Below are 19,645 nucleotides of genomic sequence, written 5' to 3'. Positions count from 1 at the left end.
TCACGTCGACAGACTTTCCTCGAACCTCGCTGGTGGCTTCTCGGGAGCATAGCCCATTGCCTCGAAAGTGTGCAGGTAGGTACTCATGTATGGTTTGTTTCCTCTGGATGAAAAAGAGATCCAAGCCTGAAGGTGTGTTGTATTGGCTATATCCAAGTCCGGACTTGGGTTTGTCAGCCGCACATATCAACCCTGAAATGCCTCGCAATCTGGGAAGATCCAAGGAGATTGAAGACTCACTAGTATGCGGCTAGGTCCAAGGCGTAGGTTGTCGCCATCCCTGTGTAGCCCACGCGCTTAAAGAATGTTGCCAAGCCATCCGCAGTGACCTTGTCATTTTGGCCGAATGACGGAAAATAGATTTGAGGTTCAGGAAGAGAACTACTGGGGGACAAGGTAAAATTGACGATAAATGGCAGCTGCTCCATGGGTGACTCCCCAAGCTCATAAAAGCCGTTTGGGGGAGTACAGCGTCCCTCCGTGATGGGTAGCAGCTGCCACAATTCCTTCAGCAAGTCGAGACCCGCCATCGTCTCCGGGTCGGTTCGTCGTCCACCCAATGTCCAAATCGCCGCAATGGAATCGAACTCAAGCTGAACTTCGTAGCAGTAGACCTTGATCCGAGATCTGGAAGGCTCAACTAAATCGCACGAAAGAAAGTGGGGAATGAGGGTGGAACTCCGGGAGCCCATGAACTCCTGCAATACCACCAAGGGAGCCACCAATCTTCCACCAGGATCAGCTTTTCTTATTGCATTGAACATCAACTGGTCCTTCGGTGTTCCAGACGCGATAGCTTTGATTCGGGGATAGATGTACGTTTTAAAGAGGATCTCGCCGCTGGGATCCAGATCGGCAGCGAGTTTATTCTGGGTTTTGAATTGAGGAATCTCCAGCTTGTTCTTTCGAATGGTTCTGACATCCTCCTCGGTAACGACTAACTCTGAAAGGAAGTGGTCGAACCATTCTAAGTCGAGTTCCGAGACAACGGCTCTGAGTGCATTCAACACCGGATGAATGGCGCGGGTGTTGAAAGGGTCGACTTCGGTGCCGGTGGAAGGGCCCAGAGGCTCAAAAGCAAAGCGCAGAACTGACTGGGAATAGTTGAAGCTCAACTCAAAGGGTAGTCCAAAGCGTGTCAAGTGACTATTCCAACACAAAGGCTTTCCCTTCCTGGGGTAAGGACCCAGGTTGGGAATGACAAATTCACGATGGATACACAAGAACCGGTATTGTGCATGCACATCATAGTCGGCGGCAGCCATCATGCGTGCAAACATCGGGCCCGTGCTTCGCCACCAGTTCGCTTCGTCATCATTGGAAAATGCGAAGCTGCGGCTGAGATTCTGGAAAGGTAACGGTAGCTGAGCTGAGACATCCATCCTGGTAAAGGGAGAATAAAGGTGCGAACTATATTGCGCCAGCTCGTCTAGACTCTGCTTCTGGCTCAAGAGATGGCCGCGAATGAGAGCCGTTGAGGGGACCCCACCAGACGACGGCCTTGAGGTTGATTGAGTTTATATGTTCAGAGAAAGGGAAGAGAGTTTCCAAGTTCCATGAAAAACCAAGTCATGGGATTTTCACACTGAGTCGGATGGCTTTGACCCAGTGCTGGATGTATATCCTGGTAGGCTCATTCCAGGGCGTGGCTTCTTCCTCAGCTCGGAAAGTGATGAAATGAATCCAGCTGCGCCTTACAGGTGACACATGCCGTCGTTGTTTCAACTCAGCCAAACCAGCAGTCCCGCGAGGACGTCGGATACCTGAACTCGAGAACAGTCTAGGATAACCTAGGCTGCAGCATGAAGTGGTGTGATGAGTTCTCGGAAGCCCTGCTCAATGACCCGCCATTTTGTCGTCTATACGTCCACTACCTTGCACAGAAGTTAGTCTTCAGCTCCAAGGGTTCCACAGTATGCGTGTCGATTGGTAATTCCTCCCTTGGCCTTTTCTGACCCGTGAAGAGGTATCAGGTCTAACTATGTTTGGTACGTAAGCGTTATATGGGCGCTTTCAGCTGACATTCCGAAAAGTCAATCCAGAGCTGATCGCAAGAGAATTGACACTAGCTCATCACGGCTGCTGAGCAGCTAGAGGACTTTCCACCCACGGCTATACAGGATTGAGAAGGAGAGAGCTGGGATGTCAACCGATGCTTCCGGTCAGCGTTCCGTGACCAAACCCAATTGTTCGTGTTCTCGCCCGGACCTCATCTCGGGCCCAAAAGAGGGGTTTATGTGCAGAGCAGTATAAAACACCAAGCCATGCGGGGAGGACCCTGGTCTACCTCAACTACTGCATCAGAGAGGTGACAGAAATGAATGAGATGACCGCAATGCCAACGACGAGGAACGAGCCGATTGCGGTTGTGGGCAGTGCATGCCGATTCCCAGGCAAAGTCAATTCCTCGGCCGAGCTGTGGGAACTGCTTCGCAATCCACGAGATGTCTTGTCCAAGATCCCCCAAGACAGACTGAATCTGTCCGGCTTTTATCATCCCAATCCTGAGCATCATGGCTCTACCAACGTACCCAACAAAGCATATCTCCTAGACACCGACCCCCGTCTCTTCGATGCCGCCGTGTTTGGCATTTTGCCCGCCGAGGCCGAATGCATGGACCCCCAGCAACGTATATTGTTGGAAACAACTTATGAAGCTCTGGAGGATGCAGGATACACCCTGCAGCAGATGCAAGGGTCCTCAACCTCAGTCTTTGTTGGAGCAATGACTTCAGATTATCATGACATCCAAACCCGAGATCTGGATTCCATTGGGAGGTGGGATGCGACCGGTACAGCCCCTAGTATCTTATCGAATCGAATCTCATACGTCTTTGACCTGAGAGGCCCATCGTTGACGATCAATACCGCGTGCTCGAGTTCTTTGGTCGCCTTACACTATGCTGTCCAGAGCCTACGAAACCACGAAGCGAAGCTGGCCATTGTCGCTGGAGTGAATCTCATATTGGATGCAGGAACATACGTCAATGAATCCAAACTGCATATGTTGTCACCGACATCCAGGTGTCGAATGTGGGATGAAGCAGCGGATGGTTACGCTCGCGGTGAGGGCTGTGCATCCGTCATCCTAAAACCCTTGAGTCAAGCGCTAGCAGACGGCGATGACATCGAGTGCATTATTAGAGAGACCTTGGTCAACTCGGATGGTCGCTCTCCGGGTATTACCATGCCCAGTGTTGAGGCCCAGGCTAATCTGATTCGACAAACCTACCTCAACAGCGGCCTGGATCCTGTCAGCGATCGATGCCAGTTCTTCGAATGTCATGGAACAGGCACGCCCGCAGGAGACCCTGCGGAAGCCCAAGCCATACAGACAGTCTTTTTCCCGAATGACTTCACATTTAACACAACCGACAAGCTTCATGTGGGATCGATCAAATCACTCATTGGCCACCTGGAAGGCTGCGCCGGCCTGGCAGGACTGCTGAAGGCAGTCGAATGTGTCAAAAACTGTACCATCACGCCGAATTTTGGTTTCCATAAACTGAATCCAAGAATTCAACCATTCTATGACCACTTGCATGTTCCGACTCAGAATTTCAAATGGCCGGATCGAGCCCCTGGTATTCCAATGCGTGCTAGTGTGAACTCCTTTGGCTTTGGCGGAACCAACGCGCATGTCATCATTGAGAATTATATTCCACACGGCAATCCGTTCGTTCTTGATAACGATGAGATTTCTACAACCGATGGACACAAACTTGTGGGCCCATTCGTGTTCTCGGCCAATACCCGACTTTCTTTGTTGCGCAACATTCAGCTCACGGTTAGCCATGCGAGGAAGAATCCCTCAACGTGTTTAAACGATTTGGCATGGATGCTCAGCTGCAAGAAAACGTTGTTTCCTTTAAAGTTATCATTCTCCGCGGCCAGCAGCGATGAGCTCTTGAGTATGATGGAGAGGACCGTGGCCATGGGCGAAACGGATCCGGAAAACGACCTCAAGTGTACTGTATCAAGGAGCCTGAGGGAAGCAGGTGCCATCCTTGGTCTGTTTACCGGGCAAGGAGCACAATGGGCAGCAATGGGACGCGACCTGATCAGTTCGTGTCCCACATTTCGCAACTCCATCGAAGGCTGTCAGCGAGCCCTGGAAAGTCTGCCCGATGGGCCTTCGTGGTCGCTGAAAGATGAGCTTATCGCGAATGAAACATCCTCCCGAGTCTCGGAAGCCGAGTTGAGCCAGCCCCTAACAACAGCAATTGAAGTTGCAATCTGCGATCTTCTGAGTGCTGCTGGTATACAGCTTGACGTTGTCGTGGGCCACTCCTCCGGGGAGATCGCCGCTGCCTATGCCGCCGGTATCCTATCGGCATCTGACGCCATGAAGATCGCCTATTATCGTGGACTACACGCAAGATTGGCCAGTGCTAAGTACCTATCCCAGCCAGGTGCGATGATGGCAGCCAGTTTGTCCTACAATGAGGCGATGCAATTCTGCTCTCAAGCATTATTCCGCGGTAGAATTGTCGTCGCAGCCAGCAACTCTCCTGAAAGCGTGACGCTTTCCGGCGATCAGGACGCCATCTTCGAAGCAAAAGAGCAGTTTGATAAGAAGAGTACGTTCTCCAGAGTTCTGAGGGTGGACGTAGCGTATCATTCTCATCATATGCGCGTTTGCGCCGACGCATATCTGGCCTCTCTGAAGGCCTGCAACATCCGAGTGCGACCACCCCGGCAAGGATGCCGGTGGATTTCTAGCGTGCGAGAAGATAACGGTTGTCTCTTGAGTGATATACCTTCGCTGACTGGTCAGTACTGGGTGGATAACATGGTGCGACCTGTGCTCTTTTCGCAGGCGCTTCAGCTCTTGCTTCAGGAAAGTGACCCACCCACGATGTGCATCGAGGTTGGACCTCATCCAGCCCTCAAAGCCCCCACCTTGCAGACGCTGAAGAAAGTCACCGACAAGGATATTCCCTATGTCTCGTTTTTGAAACGTGCAGTCGCTGATGTGAACGCTGCATCGTTGGCTATTGGCCTCGCTTGGCAACATTTTGGACCCCAACGCGTTGACATTGCCGGATACCGTCGTGCATTCACTTTACCAACACCAAAACTACCCAAGGGAGTCCCAAAGTACTGCTGGGATCACCAGAAAGTCTATTGGAGAGAGTCCCGCATGTCGCGTACCTATCGTCTTCAGGGGTACCAGTCGCAGCAGTTGCTTGGACGACGAATTTATGACTGCCCGCATCATGAGATCCATTGGCGAAACATCCTGCATCTTACAGAGATCCCGTGGCTGCAAGGGTATAAGTACAATGGAAAGGCAATTATATCCGCTGGAGTTTATACTACCCTGGTCATGGAAGCAGCAAGGTCTTTTGCCAACAGTAGTAATCTGTCGCTTCTCGAAATCCAACATCTGGAGTTCTGCAGACCTTTGGCGTTGGATGAACATGGCTCAGGGATCGAGTGCATAACTATGCTACGAGTATCCAACAGAGTGGCCAAAGCCTCACCAAGCACCGAGCTCGACCTTGATTTTGCTTGCGATATCTGTACCAGTTGCGAAAAAGCTCTCGAAAGGGTGTGCACCGCCCGTGTAATCCTACATTTGGGCAAGCCTCAACCAACCATGCTGCCTGCAAGACCCTTTAGGCAGCCGAAACTGACACCAGTAGAGCCAGACGCTCTGTATGAACTTCTCGAGAGCCACAGTCTCGTCTGTACAGGACCATTCCGCACGATAAATTCCCTGCGCCGGGCTCTGCACCATGCCAGCGCCTTTGCTCGTTGGTCCAGACACAGCTCCTCGGCGTTGTTATTGCCCATCGCGGCTTTTGAAACAGCTTTCCAGTCTCTTCTAGCGGCAGTCTGCTCGCCTCTCATCCCAAAAATGTGGTCATTCTATCTACCTTCCAGAATTAATCGGATCGTTTTTCACCAGGATCGCTTTCAAAGCTTTTCCTCGGACGAGGTCAATTTGAACATCGACGCGTCTGTGATCTCGTTGAATGCCGACCAAGTGGAGGGCGACTTTTCAATCTTTGACTGTAATGGAAACTCCATAATACAGGCGGAGGGCATGACCTTGAGTTCTGCAGATCAGCGTGGCCATTCGGGCACTAGACATATTTTCGCTCGAGTTGCTTGGGAAAATGATCCTTTTGGAAGCTCCGCATTTGCTGAGCAGCATAAGCCCGAAGCCAACAAAGATAGCTGGGTTATATGCACAGAGAGAATAGCTCTGTTCTACGCTCAAAGAACATTATCTGAGCTTGATCCGCGTGAAGTCAAAGCATTCAAGCCTAATCACCGCCATGTCTACAATGAACTTTGCCGTGCAGTTGAGACAGTCAAACGAAACTCAAAAGACACTTTGTTGAAGTTGGAATGGCTTAAAGATTCCGAGGACTCCATCAAGGGTCTTGCCGAGAAGTTTACGGGGCAGGTGGAAGTTGAACTGCTACAACATCTTGGTCCACTCCTACCTTCAATTCTGCGAGGTCAAATCGATCCAGGAGTAAGACTTGATCGACTAGCCGAGCTTCACTTAGAAGGGCAGACATTTTGCTCGACACACAAAACCATATGCGACACCATAAAGCGCATTGTGCACAGGCATCCCCATATGAAAATCTTGGAACTCAGCGCGGGGATGCAGTGTGTGAGCAAGGTTTTGAAAACCGTGAGCAATACGTTTGCTTCCTACTGCTATACGTGCAATTCCCAGGAGCTAGTTGATGTAGCAAAAAGTGCATGCACTAATCTCACAGACAAGGTCCTATTCAAAGTTGGAGATCTCAACGCGAGTCTTACTGACCAAGGCTTAATAAATGACAGCTACGACCTGGTGATTACGACTTTTCTTCACCTTGCAACATCCGAACCGGAAAAAGCTCTACAAAAGATTCGATTACTCTTGAGGCCCGGCGGCTATCTTGTCCTTGTGGAGATGACGGGTCCGTTGGCAATAACCCTGCTGATTTGCTTGGACCTATTCCCGCAGTGGTGGTACGGAAATGAGGAGATACAAGGCAGATGGCAGGGTGTCTCTCCGATGAAGCTCGATGAATTGTTGCGCTCCACAGCATTCTCAGGTGTTGATAGTGTGACTCACAATATGCCAGACGGAAAAGCACGTTGTCTCTCTGTGGTTGTCTCCCAAGCAGTGGATGCCACCGTGGACATGCTTCGAGAACCGATCATGTCAACGAATCAATTGCCCTTGCCCAAGAGAGTTTTTATCTTCGGAGGCAAGACTTGGTCAGGATCACGCCTAGTTCGAGGTCTCAGAAGAATGCTAGCACAGTTTGGTGTGGATGTCAAGATCATGGAAGACATTGACAATCTAAATATAGCCCACATTGGCGATGGAGCGCCCGTCATATCAGCGATCGAGCTCGATAAGAATCTAGCTGACAACGAAGTGTCTACATATACTTTGCTGTCAGTACGACAATTATTCGAGCGATCGAGGACTGTGCTATGGCTGACATCCGGACGCCCTAATGCTCCGTCATCTATCAGTATTACAGCTGGCATAGGAAGAGTGGTGATGACTGAACACTCAGATGCTCGATTGCAGTTTCTGGCTGTCCCGGAGCGTGACCAACTCAGCATGACTGTGGTCGTAGAGACCTTCTTGCGGCTCTTGTGTTCTCGTCTTCCGGAAGTTGCCGGAAAGGGGCTGCTCTGGACAAACGAGCCAGAACTTTGTTTCGATGGCCACGCATTTTTCATTCCACGTTTGGTTTGGGACCAGAGAAGGAACGAAAGATATGGCAGGAGGGGTCTTAATATCACCGAGGATGCCTATCCTGATCAAGCTCCCGTCGAGCTGGGCATCACAGTTACTGAAGAAACGGAAACATTGTTTCTACAGCGCCTCCCTGATCCTTCCTCTCGAAATGCAGGATCTATAACTATCAAGACGCAATTTTCGACTCCCCTCTTCTTTGATGACCAAAGGAGAATGTTCATGTGGGCCGGCTATACAGACAAGAAGACAACAGCTATGGGGATTGCAGAGCATAACTCGTCAGTTATTTTCGCCATTCCAGACGAGATACATGTCCTGGAAAAGAGAGAAGAGATCACACCAGCTGGTCTGCAAGCTATATCCAGCTTTTTAGTGGCTGGTATCCTCGCATTGGCAATACAGTACTCAGGTCCCGTACTTATATACGAGCCCCACGAAGCCCTGATCGCAGCTATCCAGACAAGCTCGCATTGGCGTCGACGCGAGGTGTACTTCGTGGCGCGCACGAAGCAAGTGAGGGCAGAAGGGGAATGGATACAATTTCACCCTCGAGCAACTCGCCAAGAGATCATGAATGAGTTACCGGGAGACGTGTCATGCTTTATTGACCTGGCCACTGGCTGGGAAGGGACGCTTAGATCGAATCTTCGGAGCCTTTACAGGAAAGTGTTACTAGACCCAATACACAGCGTTCGCTTCAAGTCCGCCGATACCAGGGAGCTGATTACGCGGGCCTATTCGGAAGCGAAAGCTCATTGTTTGAAGGTCTCTTCAGTTGCGCAGCATACCTACTCGGTGAATGAGATCATAAATTTGCCAGCATCCATCTACGCTCATCCGATCATCATTGACTGGGCTAGATCGGCCCGAAATGCCCTTCCAGTCGAAGGACTCCGCTCTAATAAATCGTTCTCCCCCACCAAAACTTATCTCATGGTTGACATGGCTACACCCCTTGGGATGTCTCTAATATCATGGATGGCACGGCATGGGGCCAGAACGTTTGTTCTCACGAGCATGAACGGTCGCGTAGACCAGAACTGGCTCGAAGATCTCTCTAGGTTTGGAGTTCGTGTCAAAACGATGGCAATGAATGTGTCCGAGAGAGAATCTGTGTCATCAGCCTACAAGATGATTTGCGAGACCCTGCCGCTTGTTGGCGGTGTTTGCTACGGGGCAATGAGCATGTCAGCTCAGGTATTTGAGGATACCGCCGTCGATGACCTTGGCATTGCGTTAGACTTCAAGATGAAAGGGTCCCGGTATCTCGATGAACTTTTCTCCAAGCCTACATTGGAATTCTTTGTCCTCTTCTCGTCTTTAGGTGCTTTAATGGGAATCCCGGAGCAACCCTACCAGCATACTGCTAGCCTGTACATGTCTGAGCTGGTGCAACAACGTCGGGCGAAGGGCTTAGCCGCGTCAATTGTCCAGATGGGGATGGTTGTTGACGTGGGCTTCGGATCCAGCCTAGACAGTCACGAGCTTGCCAAGCTGACAAACCAGGGCTATGCTGCCCTATCTGAGACAGACATCCATCATGCCTTTGCTGAGGCTGTGACGGCAAAATCGGGGGACGGTTCGGAGATAATTATTGGGTTTTCATCAGCCATGCGACCAGATGACGACCAAATTGTCTCACCATGGCATTCGAACCCAATTCTCTCTCATTTTTTCTCCGGCAAAACGATGCAGGAGAGGCAGGGGGAGCCAGTTGCATCAACTAGAACGATCAGAGCGAGACTTGCACAGTCTAAGTGCAAGGAAGAAGCTTGTCAGATACTTTTAACCTTTTTCACACAACGACTACAGTCCATGTTACAACTGCCAGCGGGTAAACTGCGGACAGATGTTCAGCTCCTGGATCTTGGTTGCGATTCATTGCTTGCTGTCGAAATCGGCAGCTGGTTTGAGAAAGAAGCCGGAATCGAGATACCGGCTCTCGAAGTGTTATACGGTACTGTGGATGGGATTTGCAGAGCGGTTGTCGCATCATCTCTGAGTGAGAGACCGGCAGATCAAGATAGTGATCATTCTACGCAAACCACCGTAACCCCAACGACAGAGTCTGACAGATGCATTGGCGGTCGAGACCCAGTAAGCTCTGCGACCTCAGAATGCTCCACGGCACCACACTTTGCATCTAAGCCAAACTCAACCGCTTTGACATCTAAGGAGTTCATACGCCTTGAGCTTATGTCACCATACCAGTCCTTGATCTGGTTTGCGGGACATTATATGAAAGACCCAACGCAATACAATGTTGTGATATCTTACAAGGTCGAGGGCTCCTTCAAACCGGCAAGGTTTGAACAGGCATTGGAGCACACTGTTTCGAGACACGAGTCCTTACGGACCTGTTTCTTCGCGGACCGTGTCAGTGGCGAACTGGTGCAAGCAGTTCTGGAGCAGCCGCTGCCGTTCTTTCACCATGTGAAGACCTCAGACCCAGCGATTGTTTCCCACGAATTCGTAAAGGCGGCGCTCTACAAATGGTCATTAGAGCACGGAGAGACATTCCGAGTCACTGTGGTCTCAGTAGGCTCTGACCGCCACACTGTCATATTCAGCTATCATCACATCATCATGGACGGAGTTAGCTGGTCTACCTTCCTCCGGGAAGTCAAAGGATTCTACGAGAACAAGCCCCCCACTCCCAATGTCTCGCAGTATATTGACTACTCGATTATGCAGAATGACGCGGTAAAGAGCGACGCGTTTGCCAAGGACATCGAGTACTGGAAAAATCGTCTATCACCGCTGCCAGATGTGATGCCCCTACTGGGAATTGCTAAGGTGAAATACAGAATCGCTACCGAAAACTACAATGCGCATACCACAACGCGCACAGTCGGTCGGGAGCTCGCAGAAGGTGTCCGGAGTATGAGTCAGAAGCTTCGAGGTACAGCATTCCACTTCTATTTGGCAACGCTGCAGATCCTTTTTGCCAAGCTGCTGAGCATCGAAAACATGTGCATCGGTATGAGTGATGCAAATCGGAAACATGAGCAGTTTCTCAGCACGGTCGGCTACTTCGTCAATCTGTTGCCTCTCCAAATTCGGATTGCACAGGGCGATAACTTTGCCAGTGTGTTCAAGCGAGCTTCCCAGGATGTTCTTTCGGCGCTGTCGCATTCATCGGTGCCCTCAAATCTTGTCGTCGATCACTTAGACATTCCACGAACATCGACGCATACGCCCCTATTTCAGGTCGCGATCAACTATAGAGTAGGAGAGATAACCGAGATGTCTGTGGATGACTTCAAGTTGACATATCAGGGTAGTGTGATGGGAAACGCGCCCTATGACATGTCTTTCCATATCACGCCTACCGCGGTCGGCACCTGCATCTTGGATGTCACCTGTCGCGATTATCTTTACACCCCAGAGGCCGCAGGTCTGGTCTTAGATATGTACATCAACCTGATCGCCGAGTTTGCTACGAACTCCTCTCTTTCAGTGCAGCAGTGCGCTTTGTTCTCCAGCAATAGCGATGAGAATCATTTGTCTATACGCCGTGGCGCGCGACTCGGTCATCGGTGGCCTGAGACCTTGTCGGCCAGGTTCCGAACAATTGCCGAAAGATGTTCTGGAAGGATTGCCATCGTCGAGGAAACAGGGAAATACACATACAGTCGATTGATTGCACGTATAGACTCCATCGCCAATGCTCTCATCGAGAAGGATATCACCCCGGGAACTAAGGTCGCGGTGCTTTGCCCACCGTCGCTGGATTCAGTGGCGAGCTTGCTGGCGATTCTCTGCATTGATGCCGTTTATGTGCCTCTTGATCTCAGTAGTCCACTATCGAGGCACAGGGCCATTATTGAGGCTTCTGACACAGATGTCATACTGTGCTCGACCTCGACGCTAAACTCGGCTTCCAATCTGGGTGTCGCCCTTATCCTGAACGCTTCTACAACACCCGAGAGCTCGAATGCAGCAACACAGATTGAATGTAGTGGGACATCCCCATCGATATTGCTTTACACAAGCGGCTCAACGGGCAAACCAAAAGGCGTTCTACTACCGCAAGTCGGGTTCATCAATTATCTCGCCGCCAAGGCTGAAGAATTACATCTGAACCACGACGTTGTCGTGTTGCAGCAAAGCTCCGTCGGATTTGACATGGGTCTTGCTCAGACACTCAACGCTATTATGAATGGGGGCAAACTTGTCATCGTTCCACAAGCCGCACGAGGGGACCCTATCGAGATTGCCAAGCTGATCCGTCGAGAGAACGTGACTTTCACCCTCGCCACGCCTTCGGAGTATATGGTCATCCTCCAACACGGGCGAAAGCATCTTGAGGGTTATACGCTCTGGCGTCACGCCTGTCTCGGTGGTGAGCCATTCACTGATCAACTCAAACGAGAGTTTGTGCAACTTGGCCGGGGATGTCCTATCGTTCAAGACTCTTACGGAGTGACGGAGATCTCCGCTTGCACAACGTTCGAGACGATGAACGTGTCTCAGCTTGAGGACACGCGCAGCGTCGGAAAGCCCATTCCCAACACCTCTATCTATATATTGGACGATAATTGCCACCCTGTGGGCATCGGACTCGCTGGCGAGATATGTATAGGTGGCGCCGGCATAGCCCTCGGATACTTGGATCAGGAACAGACGCGATTGAAATTTGTCGAGGACCGCTATGCGACAGAAGAAGATGTTGCGCAGGGGTGGACTCGGATGTACCGCACTGGCGACAAAGGCCGCCTGCTCGAAGATGGCTCACTCATCCTTCTGGGTCGCATGGACGGAAACACGGAAATCAAACTGCGCGGTCTTCGAATCGACTTGGATGACGTGGGCGCGACCCTGGTTAACTGCTCTCTGGGCCTGGTCTCGGCTGCTGTTGTTTGCGTTAAGGGTGACGGTGACTCCCGATATCTCGTGGCTTACGTTGCTGTTGCACCTGGGCGCACTACAAGTGAAACCGAACTCCGACGCCTCGCTGCCAGCCTTCCCCTGCCGCCGTACATGTGCCCGGCGTCGGTTGTGCGCCTGGACAATTTACCGCGAACGGCGAATGGCAAAGTCGATCGAAAAGCACTCGAGGCTTTGCCGGCTATGGGCTCAGATGCACCATCGCAGGAATACAGGCGTCTGACCCTTGGTGAAGGCGAGCTCAAGCTCCTATGGAGGGGGATCCTACCCAACATGACTCAGATCCAGCCCGAGTCCGATTTCTTTCTTCTGGGTGGGAATTCTCTATTACTGATCAAGCTACAAGGCGCGATTCGCACGTCTATTGGCGTCTCGGTCAGTCTCCGGGATCTGTACGCCGTGAGCACCCTAGCCAGCATGGCGCTCAAGATTGCATACCGAAAGGCTGAAACCCCAGTGCCCACGATCAATTGGTACGAGGAAACGGCTGTTCCTGAAGAGCTTCTCCAGGGAGTAAGCCCGTGCCCTGAGCCGCGTCGCTCGAGAGAATCGGGCATTGAAATTCTCTTGACGGGCGCAACCGGCTTTCTGGGGAGGGCCATCATGCGCGCTCTGCTTCAAAAGTCCATCGTCAACAAGGTTCATTGTATTGCTGTGGAGAAAGGACAGGAGAGCGTGCTACCGTCTAGTAGCAGTGTTGGTGTATACTATGGTAGTCTTCTTGATCCCACACTCGGTCTGTCAACGGCCGAATCCGACACCCTGCAGTCGTGCATCGACGCGATCATTCACGCGGGCGCACATGGCCACTGCCTGAATACTTACAGCTCACTGCGGACCCCCAACCTGAAGTCCACTCATTTCCTCGCCGGATTGGCTCTTCGAGCCCAGATCCCCATGCACTACATTTCCTCCCCGCGCGTCATCCTCCAGTCGGGCAAGACATCCCTGGGTCCTATCTCGGTCTCCTCCCATCCGCCGCTCGCCAGCGGCTCCGAAGGTTTTGCAGCCAGCAAGTGGGCGAGCGAGGCATTTCTCGAGCTTCTTGCCGAACAAACCGCCTTATCTGTCTGCATCCACCGACCATGCACCCCGATCGGCGACAATGCGCCCGACCAAGACGCTCTCAACTCCCTACTTCACTTCTCAAACCTCCTCAGCGCTACCCCTCGGCTAACCAATATGGATGGGTATCTTGACTTCCAGAAAGTCGACATCTTGGCTGAGGAAATTGCTTCAGAGGCGACGTCTTTCTTCCCGGAGAGCTCAAAACGCGCTTCGTCAACCTCGTCTGTCCATTTCCGGCATCATTCGGGGAACGCTAAAATCCCAGTCAAGAGCTTCAAAGATTATATGGAAAAGGTGCATGGGCGATCGTTTGAGGAGCTTGGGTTGACGGAGTGGTCGGCAAAGGCGACAAGGTTGGGTATGGAGCCGTTGATTCCGGCGTTCTTGGAGGCTGTGGCGGAGAATTCGGAAACCATGTATTTCCCCTTCCTTGGCGAGGACGGAGTCGAGTAGTCACAGTGCGATCATGGTGTCATTTTATTTTTTTCGTGAGCTCTATCGCGGATTTATGCGAGCTGTTGCGGGAAATTGTTGACGGGATAGTTGAATATGTATCGTGACTATAGAATGAACAGTGGGTGTTTGTGTTCTAGCGAGGAAAGAAAGCCAGTGCCATGGGACACCCATGCGCATGTGAGAGTGTGTCCAGATGCAGCTTCGCTGCCCTCGAACGAGGACCGGCCTGGCCCTTGTTGTAGCCTCCCCGGAGATGGGTGAATTTTGGCCAGTGCTCAGTAGTCCGCATTGGTCGCGTGCGAGCCAAGAGAAAGAGATGAAGTCTATTCTAGCAAGACTCCTGAAGTTTCGGAAGGAAGAAGGAGGAAGGTCCGAAGGATCGCCCTCCCGACTATGTACTGTACTGTACTTATAGTCGCTTGATGCCTCAGACACCCGGCGGGAGTCACCTGATTCCTGTCAGGCCGGTGGCCTAACACTGCACCTGGATACATTACTGCTCAACGAAATCAGCGTCAAAGACTACAAGATACTTTGATCGCTACCGTCCTTTGAGACGGGAGCGCACAGACCGTACTCAAATATCCCTATCGCTTACTTTCTTCCATCATGTGAAAGTCCGTCTCGACGGTAATCCTTCCCTCGTCGTCATCGTCTTCCCTCCTCGACCCGTTCATCTCGATCTGAACGGCGTGCGTCGTCAACAACGCCTCATGCCAGTCTAGAATCTTCCTTCCCCGCATATTCCGTACCCTGCCCTCCGTCGCGGCTGAGTCTTCCCTTCCCGAGCTCCCCAGAATATATCTACCCGCGCGAGTCCCGGAAAACCGCTTGATCAGGTGTCGCAGCAGCGGCTGCAGGGTTGGCAGACAGGCGCAGACGATCCCGATGCATGGCTCCACGCTGGACCAGATGAAGACGTCGCCGATGACCCAGGTGATGTCGACGGATCGGCTCAGGAACGTCATGTAGTAGATCCGAACGAGGCTTGCGACGCAGACGCTGTCAACTCTCCACATTAGCTGCGGTGTCTGTTACGGAGACGAATGGACGAGCTTCTGGAAATGAGCGAAAACCGCAGGGATACTTACAATCCACCCAGCATAAAGATACTGCAGACCAGCACTTTCTGTGCCGTACGCATCTGCAGCCGCCAGACGATGGGGACGGGGACGAGGAGGATGATCACATCCGTGGTCACGTTGGCTGCCGCATTGCCGATGTAGAATGGGTAGAGGTCGAAGACACATCGGCCGCCGCTGGGGTCGAGGTACTGCGTCCAGTAGTATGAAACCGGGCGGCAGCAGACCAGGAAGGCAATCGTGCAGGACAGCCAGTAGCCGACGGTCAACGCCATGCAGAACCAGATCGCCTTGTTCATGCCGAAGATGCGTCGGTAGAAGAGCAGCACCGACATCTTGATCAGCGGGACCGTCACCACGTAGATGAGCACGTAGGCGAACAGGATGCGCATCACTTTGATGACGTCTGGCATTTCCACGCTCCAAACATGCTTTCCCAGGCCGTAGTATCCCCCTGAATGGTTGCGGGTGGTTAGGTTTGGTCGTCCGCGAGGAAGGGCGTTGGATGGTGTCCATGGAGCTGGACAGCACTTACCGATAATTGTAGAGACGAAGTTGGCGGTTACTGATACCTGGAGAGTATGAGATGAGATCATGCGACCGTGGGAAAGGATATTTGAGGCTGCATGGATGCATACCAGAGATGCCAGAATCATCCAGTCGTCCGCGGCGATCAAAGTGTTCTGCACTCGGATTCGAGCCACGAGTCGCAGGGCAATCGCCCCTGCGGCGAGGACATATGTCGCGATCACGGCTGCATTGTTCTTTGCGTGGTGACTGGCTGTGAGATCTATCCCTGTTGGCGCTGGCCCAAACGGACTGGTGGACATTGTACGTTTTGGGGGGGGGGGGGGGGGGGGGAGGACTCATATGCCATCCACGCCTCAACCAGGAGGGAGAATGATCGAGCCGTCAGTCCATTTTATCTCTCCATGGCGCTCCTACGCAATTGAAGGATCAAGACACCTCCACTGGGGGCCATTGTGCATCCCTGTTAGGCCGTGAGCCGTTGCATGCTAGTTGCAGTGATGAGATTGCGATGGGAAATCCAAGGCCACGAAATGTCTCACTAGTCAGTCCCGACTCCCGACCGGGTCTGAAGTGCAATCAATGTGTGAGCGACGAGCTGGCCACGACATTGGGGCGGAACGGCTCGAATGCCGGTTTCTTTGACTTGCCACGAGCGTTGCGCTTGGTCAATTCGGTTTCAAGACTGGCTGATCACCGAATGAACTGACTGAATTGGCCTCAGTCTCAGTCCTGTGCGATCATGGATACCCCTGAAGTGGCTAAAACCTGACAGGTGGGGCTCAATTCTCGTTTGTTTCTTTGTGATTTGTTACTCTTTCTCCCGGAACGCCCTTCCGCTTTCAAGGTTCCTCCCTCCCGTCTTTCCACACAGACCGGCAGCCGCTCAGCCGAAGTCTTGCCGCCCTGGCATTTCGAGACCATGCCACCCTTCCAATTCCTCCCTTCGGAATTGTCTCCACCGCAACACAGCCTGGAGTCCATTGTTCATTGGTGTAGATACTGAAAATCTCCTGACAGACCAGACACAGGACGAGTTCCATTACAACTTCAATGTATAAATTAAGCGACCCGCAGCACCCTTACCTCGCCTGCAGGATTAGGCCATCAGTCTCACACTGTCGATCTCTCTCATTTCTCCTTTCTGGGTAGCATCGCCATCCCCTCACAGCAAAATGCCATCGCGAGAATCTCCCTTCCCCGAGCCAACGGAATACACCATCGATCCCCAGCGATTCGCCTTCACCCCTCGTAAAGTGCGCGTCGTCTGCATCGGCGCCGGCTATGCTGGCCTCAACCTTGCCTACAAACTCCAACACGAATCCCCTCTCGACTTTGTCGACTTCACCATCTACGAGAAGAATGCCGAGGTCGGAGGCACTTGGTTCGAGAATACCTACCCGGGCGTTGGGTGCGATGTGCCCGCCCACAGCTACGTCTTTCCCTTCAAGGCCAATCCGGACTGGTCGCAGTGCTACGCGAAGGGGCCGGAGATTGAGAAGTACATTGTGGACACGGCGGAGGAGTTCGGACTCAAGAAGCACATTGTGTTCAACACGCGGCTGACCAAGGCGATCTGGAACGAGGCGAAGGGTAAGTGGGTGCTCGAGCTGACACAGAGCAACCCCGAAGACTCGAGTAGCCTGCAGCTGCACGACGAGGCGGATGTTCTGCTGAACGCGGGCGGGGTTCTCAACCGGTGGAAGTGGCCGGAGATTGAGGGGCTAAGGGATAAATTCCAGGGCAAAGTGGTGCACACGGCGGCATGGGATGCGAGCTATGACTGGGCTGGGAAGAGAATCGCCGTGATCGGGAATGGCTCGTCGGGGCTGCAGGTTGTGCCCGCGCTGCAGCCCAAGGCTGCGCGGATTGTCAATTACATCCGGCAGCCGACGTGGGTGTCCATGAATCTGTGTCCGGATATCACCCCGGATGGGCTGGGAACGAACTTCAAGTACACCGAGGAGGAGAAGAACAGATTCCGGAATAATCCAGAGGAGTTTCTCGCTTATAGGAAGCGCGTTGATAACTCGTTCGTTTTGTCACCTTTCTCTTTGTGCGCCTGAGTGGTGCGAAATCGCTAATCATTCCTTAAGTGTCAACACTGTCTACCGACTCATGCTTTCAAGTCCTATGAATGACCAGTTCAAGAGCATTGTGGAGAAAATGATGCGGCAACAGCTCGGTGAGAATCCCGATCTTATCGACAAACTCATTCCCAACACCTCGATCGGATGCCGCCGTTTAAGCCCCGGTGACGGCTACCTAGAGGCCATGCAACAGCCCAACGCAGCCTGGAACTTTGACGCAATCCAACACGTCACCGAAACCGGGATTCAGACCACCGAGGGAGAGGAGAAATTTGACCTCATTGTCTGTGCCACCGGGTTCGACACGAGCTTCATCCCCGCCTGGGAGCTGGTGGGCCGGGATGGGCGCCAGCTGCAGAAGGAGTGGAAGCACACCCCTAAGGCATATTTCTCCGTGTGTGCGGCGGGCATGCCGAACTACTTCGTGTTTGGGGGCCCAAATTGTGCCTTCAGCCACGGGAACTTGCCGCAGATGTTGGCGTGGTCGGCGGACTATATGCTCCAATGGATTAGAAAGATCGCGCGGGAGGACATCCAGTAAGTGGCCATCTTTCCAGCTGCAGTGGGGGCTGGGAGATTCAAGTAACTGACATTGCACAGTTCCATTGTTGTGAAGGATGATGTGGTTCGTCAGTACAACCGCCATGCGCAGGCGGGTCTGAAACGTACCGTTTGGACCACGGGCTGTCAGGCATGGTATAATAATGGTACGACGGTTACGGCCATGTACCCCGGCAGCGTATTGCAGTACAAAGGCAAGTTCGACCCTCGGGTGCTGCTCTGTGAGTGGAAATACCTGCTAACAGTTCGCAGAAGCCATTTCGTACATCCGCGGCGAGGACTTCGACATAAAATATAGAGCCTCGAACCCGTTCGCGTACCTCGGAAACGGCGAGCTGGAGTGGGAACGCGCAGAAGATGCTGACCTATCATTCTACCTGAAGTAGTTGTTGGCTCGACTACAGAATCATGAGAATTGTAGTTGATGTTGCCTCCGACAGCGAGCCGAGGCCCTTCGCTGAACGGGTCAAGTGATTTTATTCATGTGAAGATATGTGGACCCATCAGAGCATGCCAAACAATCGAACCCACAGGGTTGGTTTTCCAGAATCCGAGGGAAGCAATTCGTGCCTGTAGAGGTATGATTCTACAGCAAAATCACAGTTGGGAGACGTACTAAAGCACTTTACTGCTTGATTGTCTTATTCATGGTACGATTTCCGTTGACATAAGAGTGACAAAGACCCAGTCCAGATAAAGTTTCAATGACTTGCCGCTTGACACCAGAGCCATGAAAGTATACACTGAGTATGGATGCCATCAATGTAGATCTCCTTGGTATTTTGGAATGACTGATGATACAGATTATCATAAGCAGAAGCTTTTGGTGCTTAGCAGTCATATCTCCGTCCTGATAACCTGAGCGAGAGGCCGAATAACTTGGACGATTAGCTCGCTCATTTGCCAGGACATGCAGCATGAGATGATAATCGCGAGGGGACTTGTTCTCGATGATTTGACCCGTCTCTCTGAAGTTCAAACCATCCATAGTAACCGATGCATCGAACTGACCGAAGTGAGGCTGACCGACCAAGTCCGTGAGCTCTCGGGTCAGAATTGCTGGTAAGCGTCAGACGAGCTTGCGGTAAGGAGAAGTACGCTTCAGTAATCTGTTCTTGACACCTTCCTCTTGTCTGATATCTTGCGTGCTTTAGCTGGACAGACGAAGTCGACCATGATTTGACGAAGGTCTTGAAGGTCCAACGCATATGGCTCAAAGCATTGGTCATATATCGAAGTTT

The 19,645-nt window shown here is 52.1% G+C and overlaps 5 protein-coding genes across 5 annotated transcripts; 2 read left to right on the top strand and 3 right to left on the bottom strand.

Moving 5' to 3' along the window:
- Positions 1 to 1,382, bottom strand: BO97DRAFT_462390 (dimethylallyl tryptophan synthase; the record flags this gene model as incomplete). Its single annotated transcript, XM_025699413.1, has 2 exons — positions 1 to 163; positions 241 to 1,382. 2 exons carry the CDS (start codon positions 1,380 to 1,382, stop codon positions 1 to 3), a joined length of 1,305 nt encoding a protein of 434 aa, XP_025547003.1.
- A 953-nt stretch (positions 1,383 to 2,335) lies between these two features.
- Positions 2,336 to 14,140, top strand: BO97DRAFT_462388 (polyketide synthase A; the record flags this gene model as incomplete). The annotated part of the gene is made up of 2 exons (XM_025699412.1): positions 2,336 to 7,801; positions 7,853 to 14,140. The coding sequence occupies 2 exons, from the start codon at positions 2,336 to 2,338 to the stop codon at positions 14,138 to 14,140; spliced, it is 11,754 nt and encodes a 3,917-aa protein (XP_025547002.1).
- A 590-nt stretch (positions 14,141 to 14,730) lies between these two features.
- BO97DRAFT_428887 (uncharacterized protein) lies at positions 14,731 to 16,055 on the bottom strand (the record flags this gene model as incomplete). The annotated part of the gene is made up of 4 exons (XM_025697330.1): positions 14,731 to 15,145; positions 15,235 to 15,679; positions 15,761 to 15,797; positions 15,864 to 16,055. The coding sequence occupies 4 exons, from the start codon at positions 16,053 to 16,055 to the stop codon at positions 14,731 to 14,733; spliced, it is 1,089 nt and encodes a 362-aa protein (XP_025547001.1).
- Positions 16,056 to 16,854: 799 nt separating this feature from the next.
- BO97DRAFT_399192 (flavin-containing monooxygenase) lies at positions 16,855 to 18,790 on the top strand (the record flags this gene model as incomplete). Its single annotated transcript, XM_025694226.1, has 4 exons — positions 16,855 to 17,785; positions 17,850 to 18,380; positions 18,444 to 18,615; positions 18,650 to 18,790. The coding sequence occupies exons 1-4, from the start codon at positions 16,929 to 16,931 to the stop codon at positions 18,788 to 18,790; spliced, it is 1,701 nt and encodes a 566-aa protein (XP_025547000.1). The 5' UTR covers positions 16,855 to 16,928.
- A 239-nt stretch (positions 18,791 to 19,029) lies between these two features.
- BO97DRAFT_355404 (uncharacterized protein) lies at positions 19,030 to 19,458 on the bottom strand (the record flags this gene model as incomplete). The annotated part of the gene is made up of 1 exon (XM_025692136.1): positions 19,030 to 19,458. A coding segment is annotated over one exon (429 nt), but the record flags the coding sequence as incomplete, so codon positions are not given.
- Between the last annotated feature and the right edge of the window lie 187 nt (positions 19,459 to 19,645).

This window comes from Aspergillus homomorphus (assembly GCF_003184865.1).
Source record: "Aspergillus homomorphus CBS 101889 unplaced genomic scaffold BO97scaffold_57, whole genome shotgun sequence".
In the NCBI taxonomy this organism is placed as follows: Eukaryota; Fungi; Ascomycota; class Eurotiomycetes; order Eurotiales; family Aspergillaceae; genus Aspergillus; species Aspergillus homomorphus.
The sequence above is the reverse complement of the archived record's forward strand: the minus strand, read 5'-3'. Positions and strand labels throughout refer to the sequence as shown.